This window comes from Pogoniulus pusillus, unplaced genomic scaffold (genome assembly GCF_015220805.1).
Source record: "Pogoniulus pusillus isolate bPogPus1 unplaced genomic scaffold, bPogPus1.pri S76, whole genome shotgun sequence".
In the NCBI taxonomy this organism is placed as follows: Eukaryota; Metazoa; Chordata; class Aves; order Piciformes; family Lybiidae; genus Pogoniulus; species Pogoniulus pusillus.
The window spans coordinates 151,553-166,325 of NW_026974538.1; the positions used below are offsets into that span (position 1 = coordinate 151,553).

At 66.0% G+C, this 14,773-nt stretch overlaps 1 protein-coding gene across 6 annotated transcripts; it reads left to right on the forward strand.

The window, feature by feature from the left end:
• The first annotated feature begins 2,441 nt into the window (after positions 1–2,441).
• Positions 2,442–14,762, forward strand: RAPGEF3 (Rap guanine nucleotide exchange factor 3). 6 transcript variants are annotated; one of them, XM_064140965.1, is made up of 27 exons: positions 2,447–2,901; positions 5,514–5,567; positions 5,955–6,061; positions 6,180–6,301; positions 6,590–6,776; positions 7,185–7,269; positions 7,507–7,597; positions 7,833–7,909; positions 8,219–8,365; positions 8,501–8,610; positions 8,792–8,880; positions 9,408–9,486; positions 10,093–10,243; positions 10,388–10,476; positions 10,751–10,790; positions 10,894–10,978; positions 11,074–11,220; positions 11,618–11,715; positions 12,133–12,279; positions 12,362–12,543; positions 12,627–12,717; positions 13,063–13,113; positions 13,242–13,329; positions 13,433–13,497; positions 13,775–13,829; positions 14,010–14,081; positions 14,454–14,762. In XM_064140965.1, the coding sequence occupies exons 1-27, from the start codon at positions 2,596–2,598 to the stop codon at positions 14,570–14,572; spliced, it is 2,934 nt and encodes a 977-aa protein (XP_063997035.1). In that variant the 5' UTR covers positions 2,447–2,595; the 3' UTR covers positions 14,573–14,762. The 6 variants fall into 6 exon arrangements, with proteins under 6 accessions (XP_063997039.1, XP_063997038.1, XP_063997035.1 ...); XM_064140967.1 differs by having other exon boundaries at positions 7,537–7,597; XM_064140966.1 differs by having other exon boundaries at positions 2,448–2,901; positions 12,133–12,258.
• The last annotated feature ends 11 nt before the right edge of the window (positions 14,763–14,773 follow it).

Genomic DNA, 14,773 nt, shown 5'->3' on the forward strand with positions numbered 1-14,773 from the left:
TCCTGCCAGCCATGGGTGGCACCTGGGGGCAAGGTTTGATGTCCATGGGTGGTGAGAAGGTGAGGCTTGGAGTCAGTGATCTCAGAGGACCTTTCTCAAACAGATCCAATCAGTGATTCCATGAGATCCAAAGGGTTGGGGGGGAGGGAAAATCTCTCTCCTGCTAGCCATGGTTGGCACCTGGGGGTGAGGTCTGATGCCCATGGGTGGTGCTATGTTGAGGCTTGGAGTTGATGATCTCAGAGGACCTTTCCCAAGCAGATCCACTCAGTGATTCCATGAGATCCAAAGCATTGCCTGCACCAACCACCAGCCCTACCAGTTCCACTGGGAAGGAACTGGGAGCAGCAGCCCCAAAGTGCCCTCCTGCAGAGGCAGGAGCCCGGCAGGAGCCTGGCAGCAGCCTGGCAGCAGCCTGGCATGCAGGGCAGCTCCACAGCTGATTAATGATTAATGCAGGGCAGGTAAAGGAGCAAGCATGAAGGGGTGGGTAGAGCCCAGTAGCTCTGTTTGCTTTGCATGGTCAGGCAGCAGCTGCCTGCTCCCAGCTAACCAGGCTCAAGGAACTGCTGCAGCCTCGGGGGTGAGGAGGGGGGGTGGGGGGGAAGGAAATAATTGAATTAATAAGGCTGGAAAAGGAGCTCTAAGATCATCAAATCCAATCCTTAACCCTGCACTGCCAGGGCAGCACCAAGCCCTGGCCCTCAGCACCACCACTGCAGGGCTTGGAAAGCACTCCCGTGGAGGTGAGGACTCAGCACTGCCCCTGGGCAGTCTTGGGTCCAGGCTTGGACAACCTTCAAGGGACAGGAATTGTTCCTCATGGTCAACCTAAACCTGCCCTGGGGCTACTTGAGGCTACTTTGTCCTCTTGTTCTGCTCCCTGAGAGCAGAGCCCAACCCCCACCTGGCTCCCAGCTCCTCTCAGACGAGTTTTAGCCTCTCCATCACTGCCCTGTGGTGGTCTCGACCCCCCCCCCCCCCCCATGTCTAAAACATCTTCCTGGCCCAGTAAAGACAGGACACGGAGCTGGGTGGGATGGGGTGGGAGCGGTGGAAGCATGGAGAGGGAGAAGGAGAGGGAGGGGGGAGGGAGGAGGACGAAGGGGGGACCCACCCACAGTGGGGCCAAGGCAGGTGTCAGCTTCTTGGCAGGTTGAGCTGCAGCAGCTCGGGTGGGGCCCCCCAGGGGAAGCAGCTCCAGCAGCCTCCTGCTTTCCCCTGCCGCTTCCTCCTTCTCTCAGCTGGTTCTCATTTGCAGGGCTGGGGGGGAGCACATTTAACAAGGCAGGGATCCCCCCTCCCAGTGCCAGCAGAGCCCCAGAGGCCTGGCAAAGGTGAGCAGCCTCTCCGGTGTGCCAAGCTAGAGGCAGCCCAGAGCACTTCCAGCAGCCCCAGGACCTTCCCAACGGTTCCTCCCCGCAGCAGCCGAGCCAGAATCCTGCCGCGGTGGGGCCAGATCCTGGCCTGCTGCCGCCGCAGCAGTTCCACCCCGGCAGCAGCTCCTGGAGAGCAGGAGCAGCTCTTCCAGACACCTCCTGGACGGAGCAGAGCAGGAGGGAGCTCGCTCGAACCTGGCACCGCCGCCGGTGCCAACCTCTCCTTCTATGATCCTTTATTGCTGGGGCTGAGGCAAGGAGGTTTCATCCCTGGTGGGCTTCAAGGGGCTGGGGGAGGTGGTCTGCAGGGCTGGTAGCCCAGGCTTGGGCGGTGTGAAGCTTGTGGGGCGCAGGCAGGGGAGAGGCACAGCCAGGAGGGTCCAGGGAATGCCCCCCCGAGGAGCACTCCGCCGCGCCCAGGCTGCGCTCCCGAGCTCTGGCTCCCGGAGGCTGCTTCGGTCCCAGCGAACAAACCAACCTGGGAATTCTTCCCAAGGTCCAAACTCCTTTTGGCAGGAACTTTCCCTTTCTTTTTCCCAGCCCAAGGCCCCAGCAGCAGCGTTCCCAGGGCCGCTGCGGCCGTGATCCAGCTCCGCTCCTGTCCTCCCCGCTCGGGGCCACCTCCTCCCAGGCGCAAATCGCCTCCCACCCTCCAGCGCCCTTAGACCTTCTTCGTCCTCCACCAGGCTGGGCCCTGCGGGACAGGGAAGGGCCGGGGGGGGGTCGTCCTGGGGTTCCCCAGTCGCTGGGTTCTTGCTGGGGTGCTCAGAGGCGCCTCAGTGCACCCCAAAGCCCAGGTTTTGGGGCCACCGAAAGGGCCCAGGCTGGGCGAGGGGTCCCACGGCGGAGTGCCTGAGCTGCCCTCCGGGATGGTCGGGGGGGAGGTCTCCGGCGGGGCAGGGAGTCCAGTCCCCATCAGGGCCGCAGTGTGAGGGCTCAGAAGATGCCGGGGGGGGGGAGGGGGTTTGTGTTCTACCCGCGGGATCCCAGGGAGGGGCTGCGGGCGGGTCCCGCCGTGTCCCGGCCCCGTTCCCGGTCCCAGCCCGCTCGGGGGCGGGGCGCACCCAGCCCCCGGCTCGGCTGCGGCGGTGGCGGCACCGAGCCTGGCCCGGCCTGACCGGTCCCGTCCCGTCCCGGGGCAGCAGCGGGTTGAGGCTCCGCCGATGGCTTCGCCCCGCCGCGCCTCCTCCTCCCCCGCCGCCGCCGCCGCCGCCGTATGAAGGTGCGCGGAACCGGAGAGGCGGCGGCGGCGGCGCGGCGGGGCCCGGCGGCACCCAGCAGGGAAACCCGGCGGAGAACCGGGCTGGAGCTGGGGGCTGGTGCCGTCGTTGCTCGTTCCAACCTCGCCACACGGCCACGGCCGCCGCCGCCGCCTCCGCAGCCGCTTGCCGGGGGTCCCGGTGCTGACGGGAACCGACTCTCGGTGCTCCTCAGGAAGATGCACTTGTTCCGGAGCTCCAGCTACGAAATCCGGCTGGAGGGCGAGGGGGGCAACCTGCCCCGCATCCAGGGCATTCGATGGGTGAGTGTGGGACCCCTTCCCCGGACACCACTTACTTCCCCCTACCCCCACCGGAGACCACCCCTCCAGCGGGGACTCCCCTCCAGGGAGGCCCCTACCGCCACCGGAGACCCCCCGAGCGGAGCACTCCGCTTCCCCCACAGCATCCTCGGAGGGGAATGCAGGGTTTTGGGATCCGGGGGAGGGGGTCGGTGGAGCCTCTGCCGGTGGAGCGCCTCCTCTCCGGGCTCATAGCCGCCTCCAGCCCCGCTCCCCGCGCCCGGCTCCGCGGGGCAGGTCCTGGGACCCGAATCCTGCCCACGCCGAGTGGTTGATGTTCGCGAGGGGACGAGAACGAGGGGCGAAAGGGGGCGCAGGGGGATTGGGGTGCAGGGGGCGAAGTGAGTGGGGTCTGGAGGGCGTATTTCTGCTGCCGCCTGCCCTGTGCCCTCCTCACCAGGCAGGGCACGATCGCGGTGCCATGGTGCAGCCCGGGCAGAGCAGCCCAGCCCCGGGCGTGTGACCAGGGCAGCGTTGCCCTGCGGCACACGCGGGGCTCACCCCCCGGTGCCCTCCTCACCAGCTCAGGCCCTTCCTTCCAGCAGAAAGTTGTTGCTTAGCAGCAGGGAGATGCTCTCAGTGCCACATCCTCCTCCCCCCATCCAGGCTGACCCCTGGCTGGGAACTGCTGGAGGTGGGGGGGTCCCTGGGGGTGGTGCAGAAGGCACTGGGGCCCTGCCCTTGGGCTCCTGCTGTCTGCTCTAGGCTGGGAGGTGACTTCGGGACCTGTTTGCCTGCCTCAGCTGAGCTTTGTTAACCTTCCTCTTTCCAGCCCGGCCCTTTGGGGGGGGGGGGGGGGGGGGAGGGGCTGCGGAGGGGTTTTCCCCACTTTTTGGGGGGCGCTGCCGCTCCTCAGGGCAGCAATGGGAGAGGCGAGAGGCTGGGAAGTGTCTGCCCTGCCCCGGGAGCAGCGATCTTGTCCCCGTCGCTGCCAGCCTACATCTCTTACAAGCTCCTCCTCACGTCCTGCCTCTGTCACATCCCTCCCGGGGACCTGTTTGTCCGATCCCGGTGCCAGCAAATCCCTTCCACCTCTGCTCCTTGCCGCGGGGCTCCAGCCCAGGGCTCCTGTTTCCTGGCATCGGCGTCGCTCAGCGTCCCCAAGCAGCTCCATCCTTCGCCCTCCCCAGGGGTGCAAGTGCCACCACGGCTGCTCTGGCGGAGGACAGAGGGGACAGAGCAGGTCCCTGGAGGCTCCCAGGAGGGGACAACAAGCTCCTGGCTGCCTGCCACGGCTTTGGAGGCTGCGGATGGGCGAGGACTTTCTCCGGAGCTGTGAAGCCTGAAATAACTCCTGTTGTTTTCCTTGGGATCCCAAACAAAAGCAGGAGCAGGAGCCTGGAGGAGGCTGCTCCGGCCTTGGCCCTCTGCCCACCGCGGTCGGGTTCCTGGAGACAGGCAGGATCTGCCCCCCCGAGCAGGAAAGGTGGAAAAGGGCAACTCCTTCGGAAGCTGCTGCGAGCCGGCGGCGGCCGCGGCGCTGCCACAGCGAGGCTGTGGGTGGGGAAGGTATCCTGGAGGCAGAGGGGAGTGAGGATGCTTCAGGAAGGAGCTGGTTTTGCGGGGGCTGGCCGTGGGAGTTGGTGGCAAGGAGAGATTTCCCAGGAGGAGGAGAGACCCAGCAGGAGGAGATCCCCAGCAGAAGGAGAACTCCAAGAGGAGGAGAAGCCCAGCAGGAGATCCCCAGCAGGAAGAGAACTGCAGGAAGAGTTTTTGGGGGCCAGCTGTGGGAGTTTGTGGTGATGAGAGAGTCCCAGGAGCGAGAGGAGAACCCCAGAAGGAGGAGATCTTCAGCAGGAGGAGAAGCTCAGGAGGAGTTTTTGGGGGCCAACTGTGATAGTTTGTGGCAGTGAGAGATCCTCACCAAGAGGAGATCCCCAGCAGCAGCAGCAGATCCCCAGCAGCAGCAGATCTCCAGCAGCAGCAGGAGTTGATCCCCAGCAGCAGACCTCTCCCTGCACTGCTCATCCTCGAGCAGTGCTCCCTGCACTCTCCTGCAGCCTGCCCTTGAGCTGGCAGCAGCAGCACCGAGGCACATCCTGGCTGCCTGCCCCAAGGCCAGAGCCTCCCATCCAGGGCCTGGCAGTGAGGAACATTCCTGTCCCCTGCTGCAGTTTGGGATCTTTTACATTCTCTTTCCCTGGATTTGGCTTCAAAGCTGGAGGGAAACCTCCAGGGCCTGGCAGTGCCAGCTTCACAGGGATCTCCTGGAGTCCTTCTCCTCCAGTGGGCAAGATCCCAGTCTCAGATCCAACATCTTTGATCCCTACAGGATCCCAGTCTCGGGTCCAGCTTTGATCCCTGCTTGCAGCATTTTGCCTCCAGCTTCCTTCTTTCCTCTCCCTTTTCGCTGTTCCTTTCCCTTGCTGTAGTTAAGTAGGACCTGGGCTGGGCTCTGGGGGTTTGGTGCCCCCACCCACCTCTGGTCCCAGCAAGGCTGGGGGCAGAGAAGGGTCTGGAGCTGACCTCGGGAGGAGACAGAGGCAGGAACCCTCCTCGGGGCGGGGGGGGAAGGGGGCAGGGCAGAGACCCCTCCCAGCCCCCAGCCCCAACTCCCTCTGTGGCTTTTCCAGACCCCTCTTCTGGACACTGAGTGCAGCCTGGACTATGGCCACAGCCTGACCCAGGTGGGTGGGCAGGGAGGGACCCCCCTGTGGGCATGGGGCTGGGGAGGGGGAGGTGGAGAAAGCTGCTTTGGAGGCTGGGGGGAGGGAGCAGGGGGAGGGACTGCAGCACCCCCAGATCGTGGGGGGCTTCTGGTGGGCTCTGAGCTGGTTGATCCCTTGAGTTTGTGCAACCGTGGGGGTGGGGGGAGAGGGATGCCAGGGGGGAGGGGAGCAAGAGTGAGGGGTGCCAGGGGGAGGGATCCAAGGTATGGGCATCCGTGAGGGGGCTGTGGCTGTGCCCCCTCTGGGCAGGGCACAGGGGGCACAGCTGATCCTGCAAGGTGCCAACGCACTCCAGGGCCTCCCTCCCACACCTCCCTGCCCTCTGCTCCCTGCTGCCACCTGCAGGCCTCCTCGGAGAAGATCTGGAGGGCAGGGAAGCTGCTCCTGTGCCACCTCAGTGCCACCCGCCCCGGGCTCATCCGTGACCACAAACACCACCTGAGGCACCACAGGTCCGGGCACGACCTCTCCTGACGCCCCGCAAGAGGGGCGCTGGGTGCCAGGGCAGTGTCTGTGCCCACCCCTCCCTTCTTGGGGGTGTTTCTGACGCCCCCCCTCGTCCCCTGGCAGGCAGTGCTGCTCTGGCAAGGAGCTGGTGGATTGGCTGCTGGGCACCGGACTGGGCATCCAGGCACGAGGGCAGGCCGTGGGCATCTGCCAGGTGCTGGTGGACGGAGGTGTCCTGACCCACGGTGAGGATGGGTGGGGGCAGCCTACCAAGAGATGGGGCTGGGGGCGCTGGGGTGGACCGTGGGTGCAGCTGGCACCTCGTGGGTGTCCTATGGGTGCACCTGGCATCTCTGTGGGTGGCCCATGGGTTCACCTGGCAGCCCGTGGGTATCCCATGGCTTCACCCACCACCCCCATGTGTGCCCTGTGGCTTCATCTGGCACCATCATGGGTGTCCTATGGGTGCATCTGGCACCCCAGTGGGTATCCCAGGGGTGCATGGCCGAGCTGACAGCTCTGTGCCCCCCCAGTGAGGCAGGAGTGGCACTTCCAGGACAAGGACACTCAGTTCTATCGCTTCGCTGAGCTGGAGCTGGGCACCGAGCCTGGCACCGAGCCTGGCACGGGGCTGCGCGACGCAGAGGAGCTGCTGGAGGCTGTGGCCTTCCTGGCACAGCTGGGCCCTGATGCCCTGCTCACCATGGCCCTGCGCAAGCCGTGAGTGCCCAGGCAGTGCCCAGGGAGGGGGTCGCGGAGCAGTGCCCCGGGGGGGGGGGGTGCCCACATTGCCCCTTCCAGCCCCGGGGAGGAAAGAGGCTTCCTGGCATGGGGAGGGGCTGTGGCTGCTGAGGGGAGGCCCTGGAGTGTGTTGGCACCTTGCAGGGTCAGCTGTGCCCCCCGTGCCCTCTGTGCCCTGCCAAGGTGGGGCACAGCCACACACACACAACCCTCCCCGCTGCGGACCCCCACAGCTTGGATCCCTCCCCCTTGGACTCCTTCTCCCTTGCATCCCTCTCCCCCCTGGCGTCCCTCTCCCCCCTGGCGTCCCTCTCCCCCCTGGCGTCCGCAGCGCGGGTGGGGGGGAGCCGGCGCCGGGGGCAGTGCTGACCCCCGCGGTCCTGCCAGGCCTGCGCAGCGCACGGAGGATGAGCTGGAGCTGATCTTCGAGGAGCTGCTGCACATCAAGGCTGTTGCTCACCTCTCCAACTCGGTCAGTGCGGCACAGCCCCCCCGGGCCGCCCCACCTTGTCCTGTGCCCAACCTGCTCCTCCTGCCCCCCAGAGCCTCCTGCAGCCCTCCCAGGCAGCCTCTCCCGGGCAGCCTCTCCCGGCCCTCCCCAGAGGGCCCCTGAGCTTCCCTGCTCTCCTGGCTCCCCCCCTGTGCCCCCTCCTCTCCTGGACCTCCCTGAAGGGTCCTTTCCCACCTGTGCCCCCTCCTCCGGGCTCAGCTGGGCCGACGCTGGTGCCCCCTGGCACAGGTGAAGCGGGAGCTGGCATCTGTGCTGATGTTCGAGTCCCACCAGCGAGCAGGAACTGTCTGTGAGTAGCCCACGGAGCCCCCGCCCAGGGCTGGGCAGTGCCACCACGAAGCTGTCCCCAGTCTGGAGGGAGGAAATCTGGCACAGCTTTGGCATCAGTGTGGGTGCACCTGGCAGGGTTTGGTGGAGCAGAGGTGGGGCAGAGCGCTTGGCACGTGCAGATGGGCTTGGGGGGGTGGGGGCTGGGCTGAAGAGGGCTGCGTGGGGACCCCTGGGTGTGGTGGTTCCCTCCACAGTGTTCAGCCAGGGAGATAAGGGCACCTCCTGGTACATCATCTGGAAGGGCTCAGTCAACGTGGTCACCCTTGGCAAGGTGGGTCCCTGGGCACCAGGGCTCTGCAGCACTCACCACTGCCCTCCAGTGCCCTCCTGCCCTGTCCCTGAGTGCCCTCCTGCCCTGTCCCTCAGTGCCCTCCTGCCTCATCCCTCAGTGCCCTCCTGCCTCATCCCTCAGTGCCCTCCCACTCTGTCCCTCTCCCTTTGTCATTGCCCACCCCAGATCCTGGTGCCCACCCTGCAGCAGAGCTCTGCAGCCACTCCTCACTGTCCCTCAGTGCCCTCCTACCCTTCCCTCAGTGCCCTCTCAGCTCCTGCCTCACCCTTTGGTCGTGCCCACCCCCAGGGTTTGGTTGCCACCCTGCACGAGGGGGATGACTTCGGGCAGCTGGCACTGGTCAACGATGCCCCCCGGGCAGCCACCATCATCCTGCGGGAGGACAACTGCCACTTCCTCCGCGTGGACAAGCAGGACTTCAACCACATCCTGAAGGTGGGCAGGGGGCACCGGGGCTGGCACAACGCCAGGATGCAGCACACACCTTGGGTGGTGCCTCCAGGGGCAGGGCACGGGAGGGGCTTTGGGAGTGCCAGCCCTGCTTGGACCCTGCCTGGCTGCCCTCCCTAGGACGTGGAGGCCAACACCGTGCGGCTGAAGGAGCATGGCAAGGTGGTGCTGGTGCTGCAGAAGAACCTGCAGGGTGGCAGCTGCCAGGCAGCCATGGCACGGAGCAGCAGGTGACAGCAGCCTTGTCCCCATCCCTCCCTCCAGCCTCCGTCCCCTGCCACCTCTGCTGCTCTCTGGCTCCTCTTGGAGGAGCCTGCTGGAAGGGCCAGAGGGATGCCAGGCTGTGCTGCCCAGCTGGCCAGTGCCCTGCCCCTGCCCGTGGTGCCAGCTCCTTCCTTACTGTGCCTGCAGGTACTCCGTGGTGGCTGGCACCCCGGAGAAGATCCTGGAGCACCTCCTGGAGTTCATGAGGCTTGATGCCACACTCTATGACCCCGTGGGTAGGTGGCGCGGGGAGCCCAAAGGTGGGCAGGAGGCTGGGCACAGGGCACTGGCAGAGCACCGAAGGAGCTGCCACACTGCTTGTGCTGGACCCCAAAAGCTGCTCCTCTCCCCCTAGCAGCCCCACGCTGGAGCTGGCACAGGAGGGCAGCAGCAAAACCAGGGTGAGATGGAGCCAGGTGTTGGGGCTGGCACAGGGAGGCAGCTCCGGGCAGCTGCAGGCTCCTTCTGCCTTTAGAGGGGAGCAGAGCCAGGGCGAGATGGCACCAGGAGGTGTCCCCAGCGGGTCACAAATGGGCACTGCAGGGCTGGAGTGTGCAGGGCTGCCTCGGAGCACACTCCCACGAGGAGCTCTCGGCACGACCCTTCGGTGCCCTTCCACCTCCCGCCCAGGCCCTCAACCTTGGCAGCTCTTTCCGTGGTGTTCCCAGAGCAGGACATGGCTCTGGGTGGAGGGCACCACACAGGGCACAAGAGAGCCCCATGGCATGCCAGGCTGAGGGCAGGTGGCTCTGGTCTCTCGCAGATACCCTGCTGGGGGACTTCCTGCTGACCTACACCACCTTCATGTCGACCTCGCAGCTCTGCAGGGCTCTGCTGCACCAATATCCTTCCGAGGCTGGCAGCTGCCAGGGGCTGGGCACTGTCCTGTGCCGTCCCACAGCATCCTCCGGGCACAGCTGGCAGCCCGTGGCTGGATGAGTGGGCACAGAGGGTGGCTGGGGATGGCCCTGGAGGCATGTGAGGAAAGACTGGAGGTGGCACTTGGGGGCATCTGGGGGCACCTGGGGGCATGGTTTAGCCTGGTTAGGTCGCAGGCTGGAGTCGATGAGCTCAGAGGCCTTTGCCAGCCTAAGTGACTCTGGCATTCTGGCACCCTAACTTGGTGCCAGTCACCTCACTGTGGTGCCAGTCACCTCAGTAGGACCTCAGGCATTGCCTTGAGCAGCCTCAAATGCCCTCTTGGCTAAATCCCCAGTGCCCAACCTGTCCTGGGTGCAGTTTAGGGCGGGTTCCTGCCATGCCAGTGCCAGTCACCACCTCACTGTGGTGCCAGCCAGCTCACCTTGGTGCCAGTCACCTCACTGGGACCTCAGGCACTGCCTTGGGGAGCCGCAGACTCCCTCTCGCCTGCATCCCAGCGCCCACCCTGCCTTGGGTGCGGGCCGGGGCGGGGTCCCTGCCCTGCGGGTGCCCTTAGCTGGCAGCAGGTTCCGCACGGAGCCGCTGGAGGGCTCGGAGCAGGACCGGGCGAGCTTCACCCTGCACCGGCGCAGGAAGATCCTGCGGCTCGTCAGCCAGTGGGTGCTGCTCTACGGGCGGCTGCTGCAGGGCGACCGCAGCACCACGGCCCTGCTGCAGGTACGGGCGCGGGGAGGGGCCCGCGGGGGACCTCCCCCCGCCCCTCCGGAGGATGCCCCCCCAGGGCCCTTCATGCCAAGACGGGGGTGGAGGTGTGACCGCCCCGGGGTGACCTCTGGGCGCCTCTCTCCCCCTCCCTGGCAGAACCTGGCAGACCTGGCAAGCAGAGACCCTCGCCTGGGTGGGCTGAGCCAGGAGCAGGAGCGGCGGCGCCCAGCACCCCCCCACCGGGGGTGAGTGCCCAGGGAAGGGGCTTGGTTCTGCCCAGTGGGCACCAGACCTTGCAGCCCTGCCTTGCCAGGGGGTTGCACCCTCGAAGAGGTCACAGCTTTGGGATGGCAGAACTGTGACTGGCACAGCTGGGGGGATGCCAGCAGCTGCTGGGCCACTTTGCCCCACCCCCAGGGAAGATGTCACATGACCTGGTGGGGCAGGGGTGTCTGGGTGGGGGCTGTGGGGCTCTGGCACCATCACTCATCTGGCACCAAACTTCTCCTCCCTGCCCAGGCTGGAGAATGGAGATGGCAGCAACTCGCCACAGCCCAAGGTAAAGTGGCATCAGGGCTGGGATGGGTGAAGAGTTTGGCATCCCTCTGCCCTCTGGGGACCTCCCCAGCAGGAGGGGTTGGCATCTTTGCCCACTCTCACAGGCCAGGAGCTCAGCCAGCTGGCTGCCAAGCCACGAGGAGGCCACTTCCAGCAGCAGCAGCTGTGCCTTGAGAGCCCAGGACAAAGGTAATGGGCTGCCAGGGTGGGCACTGTACCCTCCCTCGCTTCTGGGCACTCACTGGGCACTAAGAGTCCTTTTCCCACTCCCCCACCCCCCAAAGTGCCCTATGAGGTGTACAGAGCAGACCACTCCTGCCTGGTCACTGTGCTGCCAGTCAATGCCTCGGTGAGGGACATCCTGCGGGCCCTGGGCCCACAGCTTGGCCCGGAGGGAGACCACATCCTGGTGAAGGTGAACTCATCTGGAGGTGAGGCAGCTCCTGGGGGGTGCCACCGTGCCAGGGCAGCACCTGCCCACCTCAGGGGCAGGGATTGGCCCCTTCTGCATCCCTGCGATTGACCAGCAGAGAGTCAAAGAGCTGTGGGTTGAATTGGGCTGAGTTGAGTTGGTTTGGTTTGGGTTGAGTTGGTTTGGGGTTGAGTGAGTTGGTTTGGCTTATGTTGGATTGGTTTGGGTTGGCTTGGAAGGGACCTTTCAAACTCATCCCCAGCCAGATCAGGTTGCTCAGAGCTGCCCATCAGCACTGACCTTGAATGTCTCCAGGGATGACTCCACCAGGACCTCCCTGGGCAAACCCATTGTAGCTTTCACCTCACTTGCAGTGGAGAACTTCCTCCTGATTGCAAACATCTTCTGTCCTGCAGAGAAGGTTGTGCTGCAGCTGGAGGCTGTTGGGGTCTTCACAGCCCTGGGGCTCAATGAGAGGCTCTTTGCTGTGAGTGTGGAGGAGCTGAGCAGCCTGGTGAGCATGGGGCTGGTGGGAACCCACGGGTGGGCAGCACCAGGGTGGCTCCCTGAGAAGGGTTTGGGGCTGCAGTGCCCTCCGTAGCAGTTCAAGGTTGGTCGTGCCCATCCCTGCCTGCTCTTTGCTGGGCCTGAGGTTGGGGCTGATCTCTGAGTGGGGTTGAGGTTGACCTCTGGATTGAGTTGAGTTGGGTTGGAAGGAACCTTGGGAGGGGTCTGGGGCTGAGGTACCTCCAGGTCTGCTCCTCTGAGATTGGGGTTGACCTCTGAATGGGGACTGAGGCTGAGGCCACCTCCAGATCTGCTCAGGCCTGGGGGTCCCCACCCCCACTCAGCTCCTTCCCCCTGCCTCCGAAGGGCCTGGGGTCGTGGTGGCTGACGTGGGAGGGGCTCTGCTGTCCTCTGCTGTGCACAGAGTCCCCACCCCGAGCAGCTGGGCCCCCACATTGGCTCCTCAGAGACCCTGGAGCTGATCAGCTCCAAGGACCTGGCCACACACCTCACGGACTACGACTGGAGCCTCTTCAAGAGCATCCACCAGGTAGCTGCAGCAGGCTGCCAGGTGTGGGGGGGGGGGGAGAGACACAGCTGGGCGGGGGGGGGAAGCTTTTGGGACCGCCTCCTTCATCCGAGCCCTTCCCCAGGTGGAAATGATCCACTACATCGTGGGGCCGCAGAAGTTCCACGAGGTGACCACGGCCAACCTGCAGAGGGTGATGAAGCGCTTCAACGAGCTGCAGTTCTGGGTGGCCACGGAGCTCTGCCTCTGCCCGCAGCTGCCGCGCCGGGCGCAGCTGCTCCGCAAGTTCATCAAGCTGGCTGCACAGTGAGACCCTCCCCCGCCCCCCCCGAGGGCTGAGGGTGCTGAGCTCCGGCCTTGACCCCTGCCCCCCCCCCCCCCCCCGCCAGCCTGAAGGAGCAGAAGAATCTCAACTCCTTCTTCGCGGTGATGTTCGGTGTGAGCAACACAGCCGTGAGCCGCCTGGCCAAGACCTGGGAGGTACCGCCCGGCCCTGCCGCGGCCCCTGCCGCCTGCACGGCCCCCCCTGGCCTGGGGGGAGGCAGCTCCTGAAGGCCTGACCTGGGGAGGGTTTGGGGCTGAGCTACCTCCAGGTCTGCTCCGCTCTGCTGGGGATGGGCTTGGGGTTGACCTCTGAGTTGGGTTGGGGTTTGTGGGCGGGTCTTGGGGGGGGGGGGGTCTGCAGGGGTCAGAGATGTGGGGAGGGGTCAGCAGAGATGGTTGATGTGGGGAGGGGTCTGCAAGGGCAGGGCGTGGGGGGGTCTGCAGGACGTGGGGGCGGTGCCCACACTGCTGCCCTCTCCTCTCTCTCTGTTCCCACCCCAGAGGCTGCCCCACAAGGTCCGGAAGCTGCACTCGGCGCTGGAGCGGATGCTGGTGAGCAGCAGCCCCCTCCCAGTGCCGCCCATGTGTCTGCCCCCTCCCCCCCAGTGCCACCCAGGGGGCACTCTGGGGGTGCTGAGCCCCTCCCACTACCCCAGGGGTCCTTCTCTGTGCCCCCCCAGGACCCCTCGTGGAACCACAGAGTCTATCGCCTGGCAGTGGCCAAGCTGAGCCCCCCAATCATCCCCTTCGTGCCCCTTCTCCTCAAAGGTGGGCACCTCTGGACAGCCTGGGGGCTGCTTGCTGGTGGGCACGGGCAGTGGTGGGCACCCAAAGCTGATCCCTGGGTCCCTTCCCTGCCCCTCCCCCCCAGACATGACCTTCATCCACGAGGGCAATCGAACCCTGGCAGAGAACCTCATCAACTTCGAGAAGATGGTGAGTGGGGATTGGTGCCCCTCAGGATGCCCACCTTGGGGCGGGGGAGTCCATCGTCCCCTGGCATGCAGGTGCACAGCATCCCCGTGGCAGCCAAAGGGCACAGGGGGCAGCTACAGCCTTGCTGAAGCTGGTAGGGGGGCGCAGGGGGCAGCTACATCCTCCACTGAAGCTGGCACGGAGGGGAGGGGAGTGGGCACAGAGCCTCCTGACCCATCCTGGGGGCGAAGAGGTGCCAGGTGCCAGCAGGTGACCTTTCTGTGTGCATTGCCCCCAGCACATGATGGCAAAGACCCTTCGTGCCCTGCAGCGCTGCCAGGGCCACTCGCAGGGTGAGTCCTGCCCGGAGTGGCACAGGAGAAGGGGGAGGAGGGTCTGCGCGGGGGGGAAGGTATGTGAGGGAGGGTCTGCGCGGGGAGGAGAGTATGTGGGGGAGGGTCTGCGCGAGGGGGAGGGGTCCCTGCCCGGGGGGAGCGAAGCTGCAAACTGCTTCCCCTCCCCCCCCCCCGCAGCTCCTCTCTCCCCGCTCCGGAGCCGCTCCCCGCACCGGCACGAGGACCCTAAGGCCGTCAGGATCTCCACCTGTACGTCTGCGGTGCCAGCCTCTGCCCACCGCTGCCCACCCTGCCCAGGGGGAGTCCTGCCCACCCCTGCCCACCCTACCCCGGGGGAGTCCTGCCCACCCCTGCCCTCCCCTACCAACCCCTGCCCACCCTGCCCCGGGGCCCCGTGGGGTGCTGGAGGGGATCCAGGAGGTGCTGCAGTTGCTGCACAGTCCGAGGCGATCCCTGGGCAGAGGCAGTGGATCCCTGAGCCGTGTCAGAGCTGTCAGAGGGGTGCCCTGCAGCTGTGCCAAGGGAGGAGATGGCAAAGCCCATCTTGGGGGGGTGGCACGGCAGGGGCGAAGCCACTCGGTGCTGACCGCAGCCTCCTCCTCCTCCCCCCCCCCGGGGCAGGCTCGGAGCAGTCGCTGAGCGTTCGGTGCCAGCTGCCAGCCGGTGCCTACCTGCAGCAGCTGCCAGCCATCGACTGCCAGGCGAGGCTGCTGCGGCTCTCCCGGGACCTGGAGCCCTGAGCAGGCCAACGAGTCGGAGCCGGGGGGGGATGGGATGTGCCAGCCCCTCCCGGGGGCTGCGCCTGGAGCCAGCCCGGAGCAGCCTCCTGCTTGGCCGTGCCAGCTGCGGCGGGCAGCAGGCAGGGCAGGGCAGCGCAGCGGGTGGTGCCCGCGGGCACGGGGGCAGCAATAGAGGTATTTTTGTACTCCAGGCTGCCCTCC